The 22,083-nt window shown below is 44.7% G+C and overlaps 1 protein-coding gene across 3 annotated transcripts in view; it reads left to right on the top strand.

Annotated features, from left to right (window-relative positions):
* Positions 1-10,618: 10,618 nt before the first annotated feature.
* The window catches only part of ncam1a (neural cell adhesion molecule 1a), a gene marked incomplete at its 3' end in the record, with an annotated part of 163,244 nt that continues 151,779 nt past the window's right edge, over positions 10,619-22,083 (top strand). For all 3 annotated transcript variants that reach the window (XM_084473851.1, XM_084473849.1, XM_084473850.1), the window contains exon 1: positions 10,619-10,809. In XM_084473851.1, coding sequence (XP_084329977.1) covers positions 10,758-10,809 — 52 coding nt within the window. In that variant the 5' untranslated portion in view covers positions 10,619-10,757. The remainder of the gene's footprint in view (positions 10,810-22,083) is intronic.

The following is a 22,083-nucleotide window of genomic DNA, read 5'->3' on the forward strand; positions in this document are numbered from 1 at the left end:
GCTATATGCTTTGTTAACATTTTATAGAATAAATAAAATGTATCTTGTCACAAAAAAAAAGGGCAAAAAAATAATAATAATAAAAAAACTGTAAAAAAAATAAATAAAAAAAAAATATATATATACAGGTATATATATATATATATATATATACTTTTTTTATTATTATTTTTTTGCCCTTGCCTCCGCGGGGTGGATGAAAGGCTTTATCCGGCCCGCAGGCCATATGTTCCCCACCCCTGCTGTACACCAACAGGTAGCCTAGGTAGTAACCAAACCTGATCAATGCAACGGCACCACATCTAAGAGGTGGTGTTAGCTGGTTGATGATGGTTGACACATCTGCCCCTTCATGTGCATGAAAGTAGATCTACACAGGTAGAGCTGGGCTGGAGGCCTGGTGCAGAGTACAGATGTGGGCAAAGCTATTGATGTATGCTAACTGTCTGCTCTCAGTCATGATGGGTTCAGCGTTCTGCCAATTGTCCATCAATGTGTGACCGGTGCAGGTGCCTCTGCTTTGATGCGCCTCTTATTTATCCGTCAAAGGTATGAAAGGCATCATCTTCACTGTGATATCAACTGCTGCGGATGCCAGAGTACTGACTGAGGTCCTGTGTTTCCTCACTGGGCTCATGGCGGTCAGGGCCTATTAGGGCCTGGACGTCGCACAGCTGTCATCACTTACATAAGCACTTGTCCAACCAAACCGGTACTTCTATTTAAATGGAAATGGGAGTAAACATTAAGCGAAAGATGGATCAGATACAGATCAGATAGAGGCAGTCCAGTGGCTACCCGGTTTACAATTTCACCCAAATGGTGCAGGGTTCAATCCCCAATATCAATAGCCTTACTTTACAAGTGCCCTTGAGCTAGGGTGACCAGACGTCCCCGGTTTCCGGGGGCAGTCCCCGTTTTCAGTGACCTGTCCCTGGCTACTGCTGTCCCCGGAAATGTCCCCGGTTTTCACTGTGACTGAAAGATCCGAAATTGGAATAAAGGTAAAAATGAAAAAAACAAGAAATTGGTGCGGTTGTCACCCCCCCCCCAGGCAGTGTCCCCGTTTTAGTTGAACCGCTGAACCGAAAATGTCCCCGGATTTTGTCATAAATCTGGTCACCTTAGCTTGAGCAAGATACATAACCTCTGCCTGTAGCTTGTATGTCCATCTGAATGCCCTTTCAGTCAATTTGAAAAGCTGAAACCCATTTTGTGAGCGAGGGAGTGAGTGTCCTTGTCTTGTGACCTTATGCATCCAGACCGTCATGGCAACAATGGCCTTGCTGAAGACACACACGCACACACACCGAGGAGGAAGGAAGAGCTGGCTAAGCAGACTTTGTACAGAGGTCATTTGGAAGCATATGCAGATTGAGCTACATTTATCTCTCTTTGTTTTAGAGGTTGCAACAGCCCGGGGACACAGATTTATGTGTTTATGTTTGTATGGGTGTGCGCGCCTGAGCACGTGCGAGTGTCCAACTTCCTGCCAAGTTTCTCTGCCAAGGTTTACTGGCAGTGGAAGCATTTTTCATTGGATCTTGAGCTCCGAGTTGCCTTATTTGAACAGTTGCATCTGTAATGTCCTTGTATCTTTGCCTTAACCACGTCATTTACTTGATAATTATTATTTTTTATTGTATCACTTAAAAAAAGGGATGGTTTGTGACCCGATATGCATGTCGCCTTACTGCTTGTTCAGAACATGCTTTACCATGACCCAACCAGTTTCTCTCCCCCTGTAATTTTCTGCTGAGTAAGCACAAGGGTATAATGGAGTCTCTCAGACTAGCGCCTTGGAGTTAATTAGTGCGCTATGTAAATTATTTTCTTGCTGAAGGCGGTATACTGCACTTCTGACGTGTGGCATTTTTTTAACTTTGTGTTCTGCGTCTCGCCCACACACACATTTCTTATCCCTTCACCTACCGATGATCCTTTGGTCTGGCCTCATCGCTGCCTTTGTTGTCGCCACCGCAAGTCATCTGAAAATGATACATAAATTATGGTCACAGCTATAAAATACTGTCAAACTGTACGTATTTATATCCTGGCTCTTGCCATCATTTTCCTTCTCATTGCACACCTGCTGTCAGGTTTAATAGCTCAATAGCTCAGCTTTTTAAAATGAATCATTACCCTGAGTGATGTTGCATGTTTTTTTTTGCTGCACTTATCTGTCTTTTGTGGCACTTATCTTTGCCTTTCCAGGCCTCGTGGGCCTTATTCACCCAGGGGCATCCATCGTGGTTCAAATGCTAGCTGGGAGGGGGGGACTGAATGGAAGTTCTGCATGCAGTTCCTCCCACTGTCTAGAAATGACCTATACGTTTGCAATGATGCAAATTGTTCATGACTTCAGTGAAATCTTCACCAGTGATGTGGAAGTTACTTTCAAAATGGAATATTGTCTCATTACTTCTTACTTCCATTTGAAAAAAAGTATAAATCTGCTAACTCGTTATATTACTTGCATAACTTACGTAGACATAGGCAGAAGCCAACCAAAAATATTGTAATAGATTTTTTTATGAGGCCGTACAAATAAACATTTAATATTATGTCATTATGTATTTTGGCATACCTTTTGAGCAGGATCTATATATCTATGTATCTACATATTTATGTATATATCTATCAATCCATCTATATATAAAGTCTTAGAGGAAATGTCTTCTCTAATGACGTGTGGGAGGGGGGTCGGGTCTGCCTGTATCTTCAACTTTAACTTTTTTTAACGATTGTAATTGATTTGTATTCTGTATTCATTGTTTTGTTGTGCCCCACCATTCCCCATCCAGACGACAGGTTGTACGATAATGACCACCCACCAGGAACGTCCTAACAACCAAACAGTTAAATACATTCGCGATATCCAATCAGCCAAATCCATTTAGAGACTAGCAACAGCAGCAGCATTAGGATGTTAAGTGTGCAGTAGGAAATCTGTCGCAAATAAATGGAATTAAATTAATCTTTCTGGTTGCAATCCCTGTGCACCCTGCACTTATTAATACATACATTGATACGTATTATATATTCAAACAGATGTTATGTTTTCCTTGCAAAAGGCAGACATTTATCTTGGGAAGTAATTTGCAATTGAACAGGGTACATTAAATCACAGACAGGACAGACAGGAGACATTAAACCATAATATGTCGATGTTTTAGGTATTTTTGTCTTTTTTACTATGCACTTATTTACCACAATGAATGCATTGACTACATCTCTAATAAACTCAGATCCATGAATAGCATGTCAAACTGTTTGTCTGTGCCCTGTCCTCCCTGTTATCTTTGTAGATAACACAAGTCTCCGCCATGGTTTTCGTGGAGATGGGGCTGCTCCAATCACTCTGAGAAGTACGGATGTTCGCTTTCCCCACTGACACCGTAAGCAGAAAATAATGGTCGTCTCCGAACAGCAGCAGCAATCTAACGATAATCTCAGATTACATTGACTAAAGAATACTTGAGGTAATCATATTCAAACACTGCATTTGCATTTTTTCCACGAAAAATACCACACCATTGTGAAGCTTAATGTTTGGTTTATTAAAAATAACGGAACAGGAAAAGGCTTGAACAATCTAGGGAGTTCAGACTCCTTAGGTGTAGGGTGATGGTGCTGTATCATTGCACCGAGTCTTCAGGCTCCATTGAAGGTACTCCACTGTGGTACGACAAAGAAAGGAGAAATGGTTATTACGCCATTATAGGCTTGGGCGAGAAATTGCCTTGGGAGATGAGGTGTGGTCTTTGTTCCCCAACTTATGTTATGGAACTTTGATTGTATGTATTATTAAAGACATGTATTAGTCAGGCAGGTTTTCAGAGAAGGAGCGAATAATCAGATAGAAGAGTCTTCATGTGTGTACCCCCGCTCGTTCCCTAGTGTGGACCACCGACCTTTTGCCAAGGCAAGACGGTCAAAACTAGTCGTGTAGTTTGCACTGCCGAATTCGACTCTCACACCCCTTGTACACGTCCGTCGACGGATGGGGGCTTTTTGACGTATGTATGTGTTTCCCCGGGTTGTATTACAAAGGCGATTTCATTGGACAGTGCACTTGCGTATATTTGCATAACGCAATCTGATTGGGTGACGGATCCGTCGCTGCCTGAAAAGTTAAACTTTTCTCAACTTTTGGAAGAGACGGAGCCGATGATACGGACGGACCCACAATGCATTTTGGGAGCGTCCCATGCAAAGTCAGTGAGATCCATCGACGGACGTGTACAGTGTGCAACGGGTGTTAAAGTCGCATAATGGAGCCCCACCCAACTTTGACGCAAAAATCTGTTGCCGCACTGTTAGTGGTCCATAGACAGGGTGGTAAATAAGGTAGATCTGGGCTTGCCGGTATCTGTGGTTTCCCAAGCCCAACTAATCAATTAAACGGCCTGAATTAATTATTGGATGAGCTTGCAGTCTGTCTACCTACCTACCCGGATACCTGCACGCACTCTCATTTCATCTGAACAGATTCTTCCACAAGGCCCTTCTTTGGAGCATCTCATCATTTTCTTTATTGCTAGTTTTGTTTTGAAGGGGTGATATTATGCTTTTTCGACTTTTCCCTTTGCTTTAGACTGTTATATGATGTATGTATACATGTTTTGAGTCTGCTAAGCTAGAAAGTAGAAGAACTAGAAGTCCAAGCCTGGTAGAGTATTCGTGCCCACCGAGAACGCCCCTCAACGTTAAACAGTTTGCAGTGTTCTGCAGTGAGCCATGCAGAAGCCGCACCTCCCGGCTACCCACAATGCTTACAACTTCTCGTGGGGGGGGGGGTGAATTTGCAGACGCACGTGCAAATGTTTGACCAATCGCAACAGAGCGGGCTACTCGGGAGGGGGGCCTTAGTGCGACATGATACAAAACAGACCGTTTTGGAAAGACGCTGAAATTGATTTAGCAGAAATTAAGAGTGTGAGAATAATAAGGGGTATTTCTAACATACAGGCATGTAACCCTATTCTAGTTGTACCCCCAAATGCAATTATTAACCCTTAGTTTAATTTGAACCCCATCAAAATATAAAATATTTGGCCTGATCCCTCATGTTTTCTTTAAAGAATGATAGCCTGCATCTTGCCAGGGTATGCTTACCTATAAGCAAGGCTATGCATGCACATAGTGTGTGAGGGTTAGATTACAGTTGAACAAGACTCTTGAATCGTGGGTCTAGGAGATGTCTTTCAGAATGGTGCTCTTCAAACTACCTTCGACGGGGGAATTCCCCTCATGCGGTGACATGCTCCTCTTGATCAAGCACACAAGCCGCACAATGATAGAGCGGTGATAGAGTGGGCAGCTTCTTGTCACAAACAACTGTTGTAGCAGTCCTTAGTGGTTTGAGCACCTTTACACTGCCCTCTGCATCTGATATATCGCCGACATCCAACGTATCAGCGTCTCTGGCATTTCCTCGTGCTTCGGCACTCATCAGGATCGCCATAACAGCCGTCTGTTGTTCCAGATAGCGTTCGAGCATATCATACAAACTGTCCCATCTGGTTGACAACATCCATTATGAGTTTGTGAGACAGAAGCTGTCACAGAGCATTTTTAGAGGCTGAAACTGCAGTGGCTTTAGTGCTCCTATGAAAGAAGGTTGCCACTCTTCACACCCGGCCAAGCAAGCAGCTGGCGCGGGGGTACCTGTGGCTCCTGCTGGGTAGCTAGATTTATAGGTTTATAGTAGTGTTCCAAGACCACTTTCACTGAGCGCAGTGTCCATATTTTAAGCATGATCTGTTACAACTGCAGTCTTGTGAATGTACCTCATTCTATTGCTGCCTGTTTTAGCACTTAACAGGAGAGTTAACTCCCGTGTGTCACTCAATAACGGGCGAGTCTTCAGGGCATAGCTAGCCATCTCCCAATTACGTATGATATGCGTTGTGATGGGGATACAGCCCTGTGTGGCCGGCTAGTCCTCCCGTCTGTAGTAAGCTGTTTTTTTTTTTTTTGCTGTCTTTGTAGAGATTCGGCATGAGAACATTAGAAAAGTGTTTTTGTAACGGAATGTGGTATTTTGGCCCCAGTGTTTTGAGCAAAAGCCTGAAGCTATCGTAAGTCGTGGGATATGAACTTCCCAATGCCTTTGTTTTTTTCTGTAGCTTATTGACTTGTTGGTGGTAAAGTTGTAGCAAATTACTTCTGTAAAGTTGTTTGGCCCAATGGCAATTTATTTATATCTTCAATCTGCTCCTTATGGTACTGTTGAAGATGAACAATCATGTTGAGATGTGTATGGTTTTATTGCTTTGCACAATTCACAATTGTCTTTGTCTTGTCAACAACTCTTTGTTGTTGTTCTCAGACTTCACTGGAAAGCCAAACTATTGCCAAAGATGTGACTTCAGCATAGCTGGAGCATTTTCTATCTCTATTCCATCTGACGTTGGATTACTGCTTGCAGCCATCTTCAAGTTGTAGCGTTTGTTTCTAAAGTTACGTTGTAGGCCCTGTTGCATACAACGATGATTGCGCCCTCTGTTGTCTAAACGGTGTAATTGGAACAGAGATATTTTGGTGGTTGTCATCCCAGATCATTCTGGTTTATGTTCAGATACCAGGAAATCTTACTATATCCTTTTCCGACGTAACAAATGTGGTTCCCATCCCTATTGTAAATGAATGGACAGTAGTCTTTGCTTAAGAATACTTTTACCTTTTTACCATGGAATTATGCTAATTGCTCAGTGACACCAACCTCACCTGCGGAATTAAATGCTCCTTAATCCTTACCCACAGAGCCCTCGTGTCTTACAGCAAAAGCTACTCACAAGCAGGCTCCGGCCTGCACCCTGCAGCCAACAGCCAACCCTTTACTGAGCCATTAGAGCACATAGGAGAAAGTGGTTCTGAAAAGGTCTCTTTGGACTGCTTACATGCTCGGCCGTCATGGTCATTTTCTAAACGTCCCGCTCTACAACGAGCTCCGAGCCCCATGTGAAACCACATATCCACATCTACACTGAGGCTAGGCCACAACTATAACCCCCACTTAACCTTCTGTGGGTATGGCAATATAAATGCATTATGAATGCATTAACTCAACTCATTTGCACCTTAGGGATTAAAAACTCAATCATTGTGTGTGTATGCGTTTGTGTTTTTGTGTGCTCGTGTGTGTAATGCATTATGAATGCATTCTCGCAACTCATTCACACATCAAGAATTCAGAACTCAATCATTATGTGTGTACAAAGGTCTATTTTAGTACGATAAATAGAGATAGATAAAAAGCTACTTCCCTATTGAAATAGAAAAGTATACAGTTGTTGTTGACCTATGTTATTTCCTCTGACCGTTACTTCCGTGTAGGTATTTGTGTATCTCAATGTGTTTCCTTTCCTAAAAATCCCTTTTTACATTTTATTCAAATATCGCAGGGACACCGGTACAAGCATGGAGCATCTGTATGCATCTGTTACCAACCGAACATAAAAGCAGAAGGCAAACAAAAAAGAGCTTGTTAGGATATATTAAGGCACTTTGAGCCTAGATGCCGAAAATACAGACTGCAAATGATCTGACTGGCAGATGGTGTGCGTGCAGGTGGCGGTTCTAGTCAAAACGAGAGCAAACATCGGGAAAGCATCATCTCCAGCCCGGTGCTGAGATTGGAGAACCGTGAAAAATAATTAGATACAGCAAAAAAAAAATACAGCACAAAAAATAGCTCACAATTCTGTGGTGCCGGTATCAGTCAGAACCGTAATCCGGATTTTATATCTTCATCCATCTCTCTATCCTTCCCTCTATCCGCCTTTAATCTAGTTTTCTGTAATCCATTTTGGGTCGGCTGCGCTACACCCGCCATACAGTCTGATCGGGGTGGAGGCTGATCTGAAAACCACCTTGTATTTGTCTCCTTAGATTCGTGCAATAGAAGAGGAGAGGATGCTGGGGTTTTCATTTACACTTTGCACTCTTTCTGGATGGATGGATGAATGAATGAATGGATAGATGGATGGATGAATGAATGAATGAATGAATAGATGGATGGATGAGTGGATAGATGGATAAATTAATGAATGAATGAATGGATGGAAGGCTGGCTGGATGAATGACGTTTCCAACATTTGTATTCAGGCTTATACCCGGTAACATGTGGTCAACATGAAGAATCAAGAATCAATATCAAGAATTCACCTGGAGGCTTCCATTGAAGAGTTCTCCCAGTAATGAGGCCCTTCACAGTGTACCATTAGAGGAACTGTTAGCAGCACAGTGCTGCGGCCCTCCAGATAAGGTGTGAGGACGGAGACCTATAATCAAACATATGTATGTGCATGTGTAGTAATAATGATCATACAAAAAATATGAATAACGACATTCTTTACAATACAATAAGAACATTTTCTTTTTTTATATCTGAAAAAGAAATAGAGGTTCTCTTCCAGGTTGAACACTTGTATTTGTCTCCTTAGATTCGTGCAATAGAAGAGGAGAGGATGCTGGGGTTTTCATTTACACTTTGCACTCTTTCTGGATGGATGGATGAATGAATGAATGGATAGATGGATGGATGAATGAATGAATGAATGAATAGATGGATGGATGAGTGGATAGATGGATAAATTAATGAATGAATGAATGGATGGAAGGCTGGCTGGATGAATGACGTTTCCAACATTTGTATTCAGGCTTATACCCGGTAACATGTGGTCAACATGAAGAATCAAGAATCAATATCAAGAATTCACCTGGAGGCTTCCATTGAAGAGTTCTCCCAGTAATGAGGCCCTTCACAGTGTACCATTAGAGGAACTGTTAGCAGCACAGTGCTGCGGCCCTCCAGATAAGGTGTGAGGACGGAGACCTATAATCAAACATATGTATGTGCATGTGTAGTAATAATGATCATACAAAAAATATGAATAACGACATTCTTTACAATACAATAAGAACATTTTCTTTTTTTATATCTGAAAAAGAAATAGAGGTTCTCTTCCAGGTTGAACACATAATACAGTTTCTTCAGTGAACTATGTGGTTGAGGAGGGGGCGTGGTTTAGATGCATATAACCCCATGCCCTGCTGGCATTGAGAGAGAGGCAGAGACCGAGAGGGAGAGAGTGATGTCATAATACCTGCTGAGTAATGCAAACTCTGTAACATCACACACTAACCGCTGTTAAAATATTTGTGTGCGTGACAAAACACCTATAGGTGTGTTAACACTTTCACTTTCAGGAATTGTATCATATGTGTAGGCTGTATAAACACATATGCACAATACAGGGCTTAAGGTTTTCCATATTAAGAGTTCACACGCTTGTTGTAATTGTGCATTTACAAACAACCAATACTAATAATGATGATGATAAAACAGGAATACAATCTAACAATCTGTTCCATCTGCATCTTTCACCCCGTTTACCAAATACATTAATTACCTTGCACCACTAGGTGGTGCTGTATAAAAAGGACTAATTCATCCGATGGGAATGAACGGTGGATTACATTGTGGGATTTTTTTCCAAAGCCTACCGAAACCATTGTTAATTTTGATGGACTGCAAGATAGACCGACCATTTTAAAAAGCTGCAGATATTATGAAAATAATAGTCTCCAATGCCCACTGAAAAACGCTGTCCTTAATTGACCACATGGGGCGCTAGAACAGAGGATAAAGATGGATCAACTGTAACTGCGTTTTATCCGTTACTTGATACGTAATTGGACAACTTTTTAGGTAGACCATATTATACGAATGACCATGCATTTTTTTTTTTAACAATTCGATGTATTTTTCTAGTGTTATTTTTGGTTTGCAAGTTCTCTGAATCAGAACAAACTGTTTTTGTCTAACTATTCTGGGTGAAGTGGTTTGGAAGTGTGGTGTGAAAACGTTCCCGCTCTGCGGTCAAGAGACTCTGGTGTGACTCCTTATGGACTGAGTGAGGGCTGTCGTAACGGACTGAATCACTGCGGCTGACGCACGGGAATGCAGGCTCATAACATGCCGATTTTATCTTTAAGATATTTGCCCGAAGACAATACTGGTTAATTAGGATACATTCTGAAGTAGGTTTTCTACTGTGAGCAAGTCAAAATCCATTATGTTGACTTGGCGTTGTGTCTTTGTGTTTTCCTTCTGTGACACAACAGTTAGGGAAGCTTCTTATCCGAATTACGGCCCCCTGCCCACCATCTGCCCTTATTCTGCCGGCACTTGTGCACTACTTTATCTGCATCTGAAAATATCCACTTCACTGTCGTGTGTGTGGTTGTGGTGCCTGCTTCCGTGCGTGTGCGAGAGAGAGAGAGAGAGAGAGAGAGAGAGAGAGAGAGAGAGAGAGAGAGAGAGAGAGAGAGAGAGAGAGAGAGAGAGAGAGAGAGAGAGAGAGAGAGAGAGAGAGAGAGAGAGAGAGAGAGAGAGAGAGAGAGAGAGAGAGAGAGAGAGAGAGAGAGAGAGAGAGAGAGGCGCACACAGAGAGAGAGAGAATAATTAGAATCCGAGCGAACTACGGGCGGAGTAATTCGCGGTGTGTGTGTTATGTGTGTGTGCTACGGCTGCTTCTACTTGTCACTCATTGTGGTGCTACTGCTGTTGCTGCGCGTTACAAGGGGGGTGTAGAGACCTATAGGACCCGCATCGCTCCTGGCACAAGAATATTCCCCAAGCCGGTGTACTTTCTTCTTTCGAGTCCAGTCCCCGGCCAAGTCTGCCCCTGCTACACCGTGCCTGTTTCTTCCAGGAGAATATCCTATCTTTTGAGGAGGACATTGCAATGCTTCAAACCAGGGATCTCATCTGGACATTGCTGTTCATCGGCTGTGCAGGTAAAGTGTCTCGCTTATAACGATGATGATAATAAACGCGTGAGCCTGTAGGTTATGCACCCCGCGGCGTGACGGCCAGCGGGGGGGTCAAAGTGTGTGTTGTTGTGCAGCATCCTCGCAGTCCTCGGGATCCCTGCGTCCTTTCGAGCCGGGATGTGTGACGCGGGCACATATTCCGGATCGAGAATTTAGCAAAGTTTTCATATGGAAGTTTTTTATTTTTCTGGAAATCGCACGCAGAAAAACGCGTGATGAACGAGTGTAGGGATGAATGAACGTACTTCCATCCGCGGCGCTTCGCCTACTGCGCTAGGTGCCGTTATTCCTATGGATCTAATGATGGAGATGTGGTGCCGTCTGAGGTCTTTAGACCGCTTTGGTTTTTGCATGCCCATAGGCCTTATTACCTCGAATTTAAGGACGTACGCCAAAAAGAAACTTGTAGCCTATGGGGAGCGCGTTTTGACACAATTATGAAACTTGTAATTCCACACTGAGCGTTTCGAAAGATGGACGCTATCAGTGAACTGTGTTGGGGGGGGGGGGGGGGGGGGATTTTGTTCCACTGGACTGACGCATCGAAGCGTTTAATTTTTTTTCTAAACCTCATTCGTAATCGTATTTCAATACTAAAGTGTGGTTTGCGACGAATTTAAACTTTATAGCAGCGGTCGTTGTGTTCCGACTCGATGATGAACCGTTACATGCTGGACAGCTGCCTGTGACGCACTGGCGCTGAGGTGCTCCGCGCGACCACTCCAGATATAGGCTGTCCTAGAATAAAATGTTCAACAACCACTTGCAACCTAGAATGAGGATCTTGCTAATGAAATGGCTTATTCATTTCGCTTTGCTGCTATTTTGTACAATAAGTGGGTTGCGAAACCACGTCTAGAGCTGTTTTATTTGGTTGATTTGTGAATCCCAAAAATCCATAAATCCCTTTTTTCTCCTCACTGTGAACTTTCAATGAAATCATTCAACTGTTTAACGTAGAACCCAGATGTTGAACCTGTTACCTGTGTCTCTTTTTTTTAAATTGTAGGCCCTATTCAGCAATTTTCTATCAAACTGGCTGATTGTCAGTGTGGGCAGTTCTCTCAATCATTTATTTATTATTTATTTCAAGTGTGGTGCGCTTTCTTCGTGCACATCATTTTGTTTATTCTTTCTGCCCTGTCTAACCCTATGGGCTACGGTTTCATTATTGCTATTGAGCGGGTGCTTTGCCTTCTCTTTTAGTGCGCGGAATTATAGTCATTATGGTATTTTATGGTAAACAATGGGATCCAATCACACTGCTGCTGTGGTCCGGGGGCGGGAGGGAGGAAACCCCGTTTCTTATGTTCTCTCGGTCCTCCCAACCATCCCAACCCCCTTTCCCCCGCGTTTCTCTCTTCTGTCACACTATATCTCTTCCCCCCCCCCCCCCGCCCCCCCGCCCCAACCGCCTCTCCCTACACCCAACCCCTCCCCCCAACACCTCCCCTCCAATGTCACGTCGCTTTCCTTTTTTGTATTTTGAATGTAGACATCTGTTAGGTGTCTCTGCGTCTATATAAACAAACCTTCTGTATGAACTACACATTAACAGCAGATGGCTCTACACATTAAGAATTTGTGTGCGTGTGTGCATGTATGTGTGCACGCACGTGTCCACAGTAGGCCCATTTGTGTGTTCGGGTTTGCAGGGACAATATATAGGTATAGTACATCAGGTATAGCCTGCATGAGATGGCAGTGTGAAATCCTACCGGCTGTATATCCTTCCCTTCAGCCTCCTGCCCGTCAAAAGGACCTGATCAGATTATTGGACCGGAACAAGGCGTCTAAGCAACCAGTAATGACAGTAAGGTGCTGTTGTAGAGGCTCAGACCAAATGTGATCACAGCAAGCCTATCGATTTCCAGTTCCCGTTCCTGTTCAGCGATAATTACATTTCAAGGCCTGTGATGGAGCAACTAGGGTTAACGACCGGCCTTCTGCCAGACAAATGTACTGGGGCCAATTGATCCCTTCATTTTTTTCATAAAAAAAAAAAAGTAAGGAAAGAAGACAAAGAAATTGAGTGAGTTAAAAGTAAACCGCAGCAGCCAGTTGTCCTCTGCCTGTCTCTACCGGTCTATCGGCAGGTCTCATGGGAGGCCAATGAGTCTGGTCCGTGGAAATCGCTCCTGGGATTGAGTTCGGTGGTAGCGTATGTGCTGCTGTCAATCTGCAATCTGTGTGTGTTTGTGTGTGTGTGATTGAGGAAGATGGAGGAGAAGGAGGGGGTCAATCAAATAGGGGAATCAAGATGACTGGGGGATGCGATGAATGGTTTCTATGGAAGCGAGTCAGTTGCAACGGAGCGTGTGTGTGTGTTGGGGGGGGAGGTAATGTGGCTTGGATTAAACATGGCTTCTTTCTGTGGGGCATGGCATGTTTAACTGTGATGTTGATGCATTGGAACAACAGGAGCAAGGCTTTCCTCTGGTGCCCTTGCATCCACTCACTCCTAGGCTTGCCATAGGCCCCTGCCCTTTTCTCACGTTTGAGTCCCAAAGGCGATCACTCCATGCCTAAACATTGCGTAAGTTCTTCAAGTTCTCCCCCAGACGTTAATACACCAGATAAAAAAAAGGATCCCCTGAGCATGGGCCACATATAGAAGTGGAAGAGAAAATACACAATCCCCCCAAAAAAGCCGGCTGTGTGGCTTTGCAACGACCGTGGTGAGTTCAAAGCCACTATGAAAATAATATGGTCTATTTTTGGCTGAGGGAAACAGTAAAAAAAATAGGAGCTTAACAAGGGGAAAATTACAAGGCGTTTTAGTTTGTTGCCTAAATACAACTACGAGCCTGCCCCTTCAAATCTCCTTTGCTGTCTGTCTGTCTGTCTGTCTGTCTGTCTGTCTGTCTGTCTGCATCTCTATCTGAATCAACCACTCTGCATCTCTCTCCGCATCTCACTCTCTCACTCTCTCTCTCTCTGCCTCTGCTTTGAATGCGTTACACACAGCTATTGTTTGTATTGGTTGCCGCTTTCTAACCCATTTATGATTTATTTTGAATGAGTACATTTTGCTTGAAGACCAGAATTAATTATCTTTATGTACCGTTATTGTATCTGCAGGCGACTTGAACCACTCGGGCAACAAAATGTATTTGCAGATTGGCTGATTTGTGGTTTTGTAATAAGAGAACGTCGTTTTACACACTTGAGTTATGTCAAACAGATGTTTAATTAAAGTTTTTAAGTATAACTTTATTGCCACTCTCGGCTGCCTGTTGAGACTTTGGCTTAGTAAGAGACAGGTGTGGCCAGTGCTACGTTGACGCTCCCTAGTTCCGCCCTAGCACTCCCAAATATATGAATGGGTTTATTTATTTCACTTCCTTTTTCATCTGCTTACACAAAGAGGGAAGCTGGGATGCTATGGTGAACTATAGAGGTAGGGGTTATGACACAATTTACCATTGCAAACCACCTCCATTGCACCCAAAAAATAAAATTTCAGTCCAGTTCCAGACCATAGATACAAATGAATGCAGTTTCATACGTTTTAATGATCAGTTTACATAACACTTGAAGACCATCCCAATCAATTAATGAGATAACTGTTCATGAGCAGAAATACATTTTCAGTAAAATAGTCGACCACCATTAAATTTCTTTTGCAAAATCACATGGGATTCGTTAGGGAGCTGTTAGGATTCGCTCAAACCCCGCCAAGAACTGATGGACGCGTCCAAACGCCCCACCATAGTGAGGCCGAGACCCTGTGGCAGGCTTCACCAGCGAGGCGATAACCTCCCCCGGCCCTCTGTACCTTAGCCCCTGCTCTCTTCCTCCATGGCTGAGTGTTGGAGCTGGATGGGTCGTCCTTGCATATTAATCATTGCTGTGAATGGGGGAACCTGGAGTGATTTGCATTGTGTAAACTCCCAGGACGTCCCATAGAGCCCTGGACACAAGCAAAAGAGAGGGAACAAGGGGAGGCTAGGGAGTTCCCGTGCTGAATGGGCGCTTGCCCCTCCAAATCCTTTGTCCCCAGCCGTCTAAATGGACCTTCTTTCTTTTTCTTCCTCCTTCGTGAAAGTGGTCATCAGATGTTTTCTTTTTTTTCCATAATGAAATTAGATTTCTGTGTGTCAACATATGTAAAGATCTTGAGTTTTTAATGATGCGGTGTTGAAGCACTTTAAGCTGCAAGTGCCACCTACAAACAATGCATATCATTAATGTTGTTATTCTTTTGAACACGGTTTGTTGTTGTCATATTTTGGAAGACAAAGAAAAACCAGACAAAGGAGATTAAAAATAAAAACCGACCCACGCTACGTCTCGTGCTACTTGAACGTGAAAGACGTTTAGTTAGCTTGAGGTGACACAGCCATTCATCACAGCCTCCTCCTCCTCTTCCTCCTCCTCCTCCTCCTTCTCCAGTCAGTGAGTTTTGCTTCCCAGTCTCTGCTCAGAATCACCGGCTCGGATAACTGCATATCACGCGGTATGCTTCGACGACTGGGCCATAAACAAAGATGGTTGATGGTAGAAATTTGGTCTCCCATAGATCTTGAAAAAGACTGTGTGCTTTAAGAGGTGAGGCAAAGATGGACGGTTGAACAGCGAGACAGAAGTTTTGAATGAAGATGGGTGGGCGTGGCAGCTTTGATTATCATTTGTCTTGATTGACTCGATTTTCAGTTTTCACATTTAAGAAGGGCTTGTAAAATTTGATACAATTTAGAAACATGGAGAAAAGTCAAGTGTGGGGACATTAAGGAAATTACAATGACATTAGTAAAGTAAAAGTAAATGGACAAGTGATTACACAGAGGTCCTGGAGGTGGGGGTTCTGTCTGCTGCTCTTAACCAGCGTCTGAAGAGCGCTGTGCACCTGGCAACCCTCCCCTCAACCCCCTCCCCTCCCCTTCCAGTCCACATCCCCCCCCTCCCCTCCAGTCCACATCCCCCCCTCCCCTCCCCTCCCCTCCAGTCCACATCCCCCCCTCCCCTCCCCTCCCCTCCCCTCCAGTCCACATCCCCCCCTCCCCTCCAGTCCACATCCCCCCCTCCCCTCCCCTCCCCTCCAGTCCACATCCCCCCCTTCCCTCCCCTTCACTCCCCTCCCCTCCAGTCTACTTCCCCCCATCCCCTCCTCTCCTCTCCGCTCCTCTCCTCCCCTTACCTCCTATGCTCTCCTCAGTGCATAGCCTTCTAGGGCAGGTCTCTCTGAACTGATATAGCATTCACTGCTCCTCACTATCTGTGTCAGGGCCAAGATTTCCATAGTAAAGTGCTGTGGTGACTGGTGAGGCCAACGCTTCATAGGTTCTGTAGGTGTGAGTCCGGCACCTACGACTACTTGAAGTCTGTCCTTTTATTTACTCTGTAGTATTTACTACCTTATCGCATCGCCGCCCCCCCCCCCCCCCCATTTGACGTCTTGCCCAATTTACATGTTTGTGTAACGTGTGGGTTGAGGTGTTTGCCGTGAATGTGTGAGTACACCACTGTAACACATGTACAGCAGCCAAGCCTGTTAAAAAACAACAACCATGTTTGCAGCCTGCACCACACCGCTGATCTATGGAATACCTCGTGTGTGTGAAAGCCTCCAAGTGAAATGAATTTGTCCACAGAGTGCCTTTTTATTTCATAATGGAATTAGTGCATCCTCTCACCGGCGACAACAGAGACAGAGACGCCGGCGACACCATCTGGAGGAAATGCACGACGGTGTGCTGATTTGATTTGTATCTGTTTGTATTGATGTACCTGTTTAAGTTACTGCAAGCCTGCTAAACCCTCCCTCCCTCCTTCCCTCCCTCTGAGTTATATTTAGCATCCAAGCTCACCCCCTTGTAACCTTTATGGAGAATAGTTTATATCACTGCTGCTAGAAGTATTAGACCTGGCTTTCTTGTTGTTGACATTTTGGTGAGGAATGATTCCCCTGGGTTATGCACACATGCACGTACGCACACACACACGGAACGCACACAAGCACACAGAACGCACGCACACACACGCACAAAAGACACAAAACACACCATGTACGCACAGAGAAGCTTCAAGTATACATTCTCCATTGTATCCTAAACTAAAAGTCTTGACAAGGTGTACCCAACAATGGCCACTGAAGAGGAGACTGGCCTGGAGGACACGAAAGGACACCCTTGTGCGTAGCCTGATGCCTAAGAGATCTGCAATCGATTTCAGGGCCTGATACCTTCTAGCCGGCCCTGCCATCAGGGATCGGGGCGAGGGGCGCTGCAGAGCCTGTGGCACCAGGGGTCGAAGTGACTTGATAATTGTGGTGTCATTGGGAGGAGAGCTGGGGGTTGACGTGGGTTGTGAGAAGCTCAGTGCACTTGATTAAGTTACAACAGCACTCCACTGTTGTCCTCTCTCTCTCCCTCTATCCTCCATCTCTCTCTCTCTCTCTCTCCCTCTATCCTCCATCTCTCTCTCTCTCCCTCTATCCTCCATCTCTCTCTCTCTCACTCTCTCTCTCTCTTCTCTCTCTCTCTCTCTCTCTCTCTCTCTCTCTGAAAAGGAGGGCGGAGGAGGGGGTGGATAGGAGCTGGAAGCATTTTATGGACCACATTAACCCTGGCAAACACATTTTTGCGCTAAGCTTGACTGCTTCCTACCGTATGATTTAGAGGCAAAATGCTCTGATTTGATTCGTTTGACTGCATGTGTGACATTGGGCGGTGTCCCTGACTCGAGCACATGTCCAACACTTTCTCCAGAAGCACAGCCGCAATGACAAAAACAATTGCCATCATCGCCACTCCCCACGCGAGATGCTGATGTTTACCTACTCTCTATTTTTATGATCTTGTTTGTCCCCGCGCAAACGGTTGCGCACATCTGGCGCATTGCGATTTGCCGCACAAAATAGGGCTGCACTATGATTTCAACATGATGTTTATTCTTGTTTGGATAAGAGTCTGGTGTGTAATTGCCTCTCAGAGGAGTGGGGTGGGTAATGATGAAGCAGCGTTTGCTGGCTCATCTGCTTATTGCATTGTCAGGAGTCTACACCTCTGTACTCGTAGTCTCCTGCTTATGGACACACTGGCTGGATTTGAGATGCAGAGGTGCGGTGTGCAAGCGATGAATTGTTTGTTCCGATCGTTATAGTGATGGTATCGGGGCAGGAGAGCGTCCTGTGGCGCATGAGGAAAAACCAATGCTTGTTGATGTCCTGGGCGTTTTGTATACGGGTTCCTGACTGAGATTGGTCTGTTTGACTTCCTTCCCCCCCCTCGTCCCCCCATCTTCTCCGAGGCTGTAACCGTGGTTGCACCGGGGCATGAATCCGATTGGCCCACGAGATCAGAGTGACTCATCGCCCTCGATGATGTAATGCCCCCGCCAATGGGGGGGGGGGGGGGGGGGGCGCGGGGGGGCGATGAGCTCATGCAGGGGATGCGCTATGCCCTTCCCAGGGATCGTGTGTCTTTCTCAGGTGCCAGGTTGTCTCAGCCCTCCCTGTGCGCAGAGGGCACAACAACAGGCCCAGGTCCGCGGGGAGACGTCGAACAAGGTGAGGCGTGCGCTGCTATGAAGCTTGTTTACTTCCTTCACGGGGTTCAGTCTGTGGGCTCGCATCGCTCCCCAAAGACCAGCGTCCTCTCGCTCTGCCGGCGCCATCTGCAGGCGGGGCTGACTTACTTGTGGTGGGGCCCCTTACCATATGAATTTCAAATCATCTGATGACTGGAAATATGGTGGATCAAGTGCTCCGGGCTGGAATATAACAAGCACTGGGTTTCCCCACATACAGCCTGCTCTCAAATTAGTGTGCAAGTGTGTTTTTATCTTTGCATGCCTTCCCTCGTTTTGGGGAAATAATGAGAGAAATACAATTTATGCTCAAAATGAGTCCCACAAAATCCCAGTTTAGACCTTCCCTATAGTGTATCCAGATTGTTGCCTCTCAGCAGGGGAAGCAGTTATAAATGTGCACACATTTGTGTGTGTGTGTGTCAGAATGTCCTGGTAGGTTGAGTTTTAAAAAAGGGCGGTAAACAAGAAGCCCACAATTCTCAGAGGAATACACAAATATGAATGTGCTATTAAATATGGGGGTTAAACATTTATTTATGAGACCCAAACAAACATGGGGTTTGTGTTTGCAGGCAGTTTGGCTGATTATGAATTCCAACATATCTGAAAGGCTAGAACAAACAAATAGTTTCACTAATCAAGGGTGATTTGGTAGTTTTACGCAGGTTTTTTTTCTTTTTTATATTGCTACTCCAAGCCCTATGCAAGTCTCGGCAAAGCTACAATTTGAATGCATAAATTTGGACCCACTACGTATCAGTTTTCTGTCAAGCAAACAATGGCAACACATCCAATTTCCTTTCTTGAGAAATTATCCCAAAATGGGAATGCACAAAATAATTATATTTTCTTATTTTGACACTGCACCTATCTCATCCCAATACGTGTCACCCTGATTATCCAATGTTTTACTGGTCGTTAATGTAGTCTACCAGCTACCGTCTAACGAGCAGCAAGCCCCCCACACAAAAAAACAAAAGAAACCCCCAGAAATGGACAGGCATAGCAGACGCTGTGCTGCTGTAGCCCATGGGGAAATCAAACTTGAACGCTGTAATTATCTCTGACTGGAGGTGATGTTGTGGTGTTTGTTAGCGAGAGTGGTTGTGTGGGGGTTGCTGGGTGGTAGGTGGATGCCATGAACATCCTGTGAGGAGGCAACAGTAATTGGAGCTTACAGCACGTCGCACTCCTCCACGGAGCCCGTTTTGCTGAGGGTGTGGACGCCGGTTCGTAGCCAGAGGTTTTGTTGACATCTGTTACCCAGGGGAAGTGTTTGGGAGTTGGGAACGCTGATTGGCGATTTAAAAACATCGACTAATCAAGCAGGTTTGCTTCGACAGTTAACACTCAACTGCTGCGATACCCCTTAATGTTGTTACCCGGAAATAACGGTAGGTGCCTTGTGTCCCTTGGGCAATGCTTTGGTTTCATTGTGTGAATGTTTAATGAATAAAATCTCCCAAATTCACTGTGAAACATGTGCCACGTTTCTAAAGAATCAGTACCACATCATATATCTAGCCTGTGCCCCCTGGCTCCACCCCAAGCCCACCCCTATGCACCCTGACTAAAGACAGTGTGTGGAGTTGGCTTCCCATTATGTGTTTTATACTGGGGCGGTTGTCACGGAAGCAGGAGGGGCTTGTAATTTATGAAGAGCAATTGTCAGAAACCCAACCCCCAACATGCCCCACTACACACACACACACACACACACACACACACACACACACACACACACACACACACACACACACACACACACACACACACACACACACACAGAAAAGAGCGGGAAAAGGCCCTGGCGGCCTGTCTATTTGAGGTAAGAGAGGGGCCAACAGAGGCGGGGGGGAGGGGGGCACAATAGAGAGTGAATGACCCCTCACTGCACTGAGGTGGGGGGGATCAACTCCTGCTTTAATTGTTTTCCTTTATGTTCCTTGGGATCCTTTTGTCTGTAATGAATCTCTGGCAGGAGAAAAACATCGGTTTTGAATCTCACATCTGCACCCATCCCAAAGCATGACCTCAAATGTCGTTGTCCTACGTGGATTCTTACGCCATGTGTTAATGCTCAACCAATACATCCACAAGCAAAAATAAAATGACTCGTTTTGCATTTTTGTTTGGTTTTGTCCAAAGTAAACCCTGCCCCCCACCAATAAACGTTATTTGAAAAGAGCACAGTGGCAATAGCCATCTTTTCAACATTTGAATATGTGAATTGTGATATGTGATTTGAATCACCCGCCCACCCCCCTCCCCCTCCATGGATGTCACAGCAAAGGCCGCTGCTTTGAGTGACAGCTGCCTCTGTCGGTCATGTAACTGCTGGCTGTTGTTTTGCGCATAACATGCCGCTATCATCAAAAACTGCTGCATCTGGCGAGTTGCGGAGCAGCGCAATTATGGAGCTCCCGGAGAAAATGCACAACACATAAATAAACTGAGAATATTATCATTGCTTCATTTGTTCCCGCTTTGGAAAACAAATCTCACCCGTTGAGGAGGTGGATTTCACATAGGGTTTTTTTTGCTGGCCGCTATAGTGTAGCATTCCACAATGTGTTGTGTTTGGAGATATTGTTGCTACACACAAAGGGAACTATGTGTTGCTGTGAATCCCTCCTCGAGTTACATTTACCTCCTGGTTTTGGCTCATACTTGCTTGCCAAAGGAGTGTCAGGGTAGTTTCGGTAATGGCATGGCAACCTGCGATAAACAAGGCATTTGGTGGGAGCCGGCGATAGCTGAACTGATAAGATACCATTCGATGAAGTGCCTTTTATCCATTTCTCAAAGGTTCATTTTTACTCCTCTTCATTTCAAACATTTTGTGTGAATGCAATGTCCTAGACTAGAGTACATAGAAACCAATGTATTTCAGGCCTTCTACCCCTTAGAAAATTGCACGGCACATGAAATGTCAAAAATATAACCAAATTATTTCATGGGAAGGACCAATTAGTTTTGACCTTTGGCTAGATTCCTAAAAGATTAGGAAGGTACGGTCAAACCCAAACCAAAAATGTTTCTCTAGGTTCTCCTCCCTTAACAATGACCGGTAAGGAGCTGAATGTCCAACAAAGCCCATGGAGCATTTCAACCGCAAAACAGACCCACACCCGATAAGTTCAACTTGGAAAATTAAAATTAAAAATAGGGAGCGTTTGATTGATGCTGATTCGGCGTGCGGGCTAGCCAAATCTGGGCTGGTTTCAACATCCTCCAAGGGTTTGAGGGGTTGCCCTTTACTCCTAGCCAAGAAATGGCTCAAGTCAGATTATAAACACTGATAACGAGGCCAGAGAAATGTTCCACCGTGCCCTCGCCGTGCCTCATGAACTCCTTCCCCGATGTTAGCAGTTGATATATACAACAACAACAACATCCATATTTTAAACGTTTTCTCATGCCTAGAAACGGCAGGCAGCTGTCTACTATTAACGTACACTGCAGGATTTCTTTAGAAAGGGCAGTATTTTAAGTGGGTAATTTCTCCCCCGTAATGGCAGTAAAAGAGAACAGCGCAAACAATAAAAAAAAAAGGAAAGCCGTAAATAAACAAACATTTTCTTTTTTGTCTTTCTTGCGAGATGAAGAAAGGTGGAAATTATAAGAACGTATACACCAATAAGTAACCAGGCAAAAAACATGCACCCCTGCTCTGGGAGAAAACCCAAGTGCATAAATCCTACT

This window comes from Micromesistius poutassou, assembly GCF_964030765.1.
Source record: "Micromesistius poutassou genome assembly, chromosome: 10".
Classification (NCBI taxonomy): Eukaryota; Metazoa; Chordata; class Actinopteri; order Gadiformes; family Gadidae; genus Micromesistius; species Micromesistius poutassou.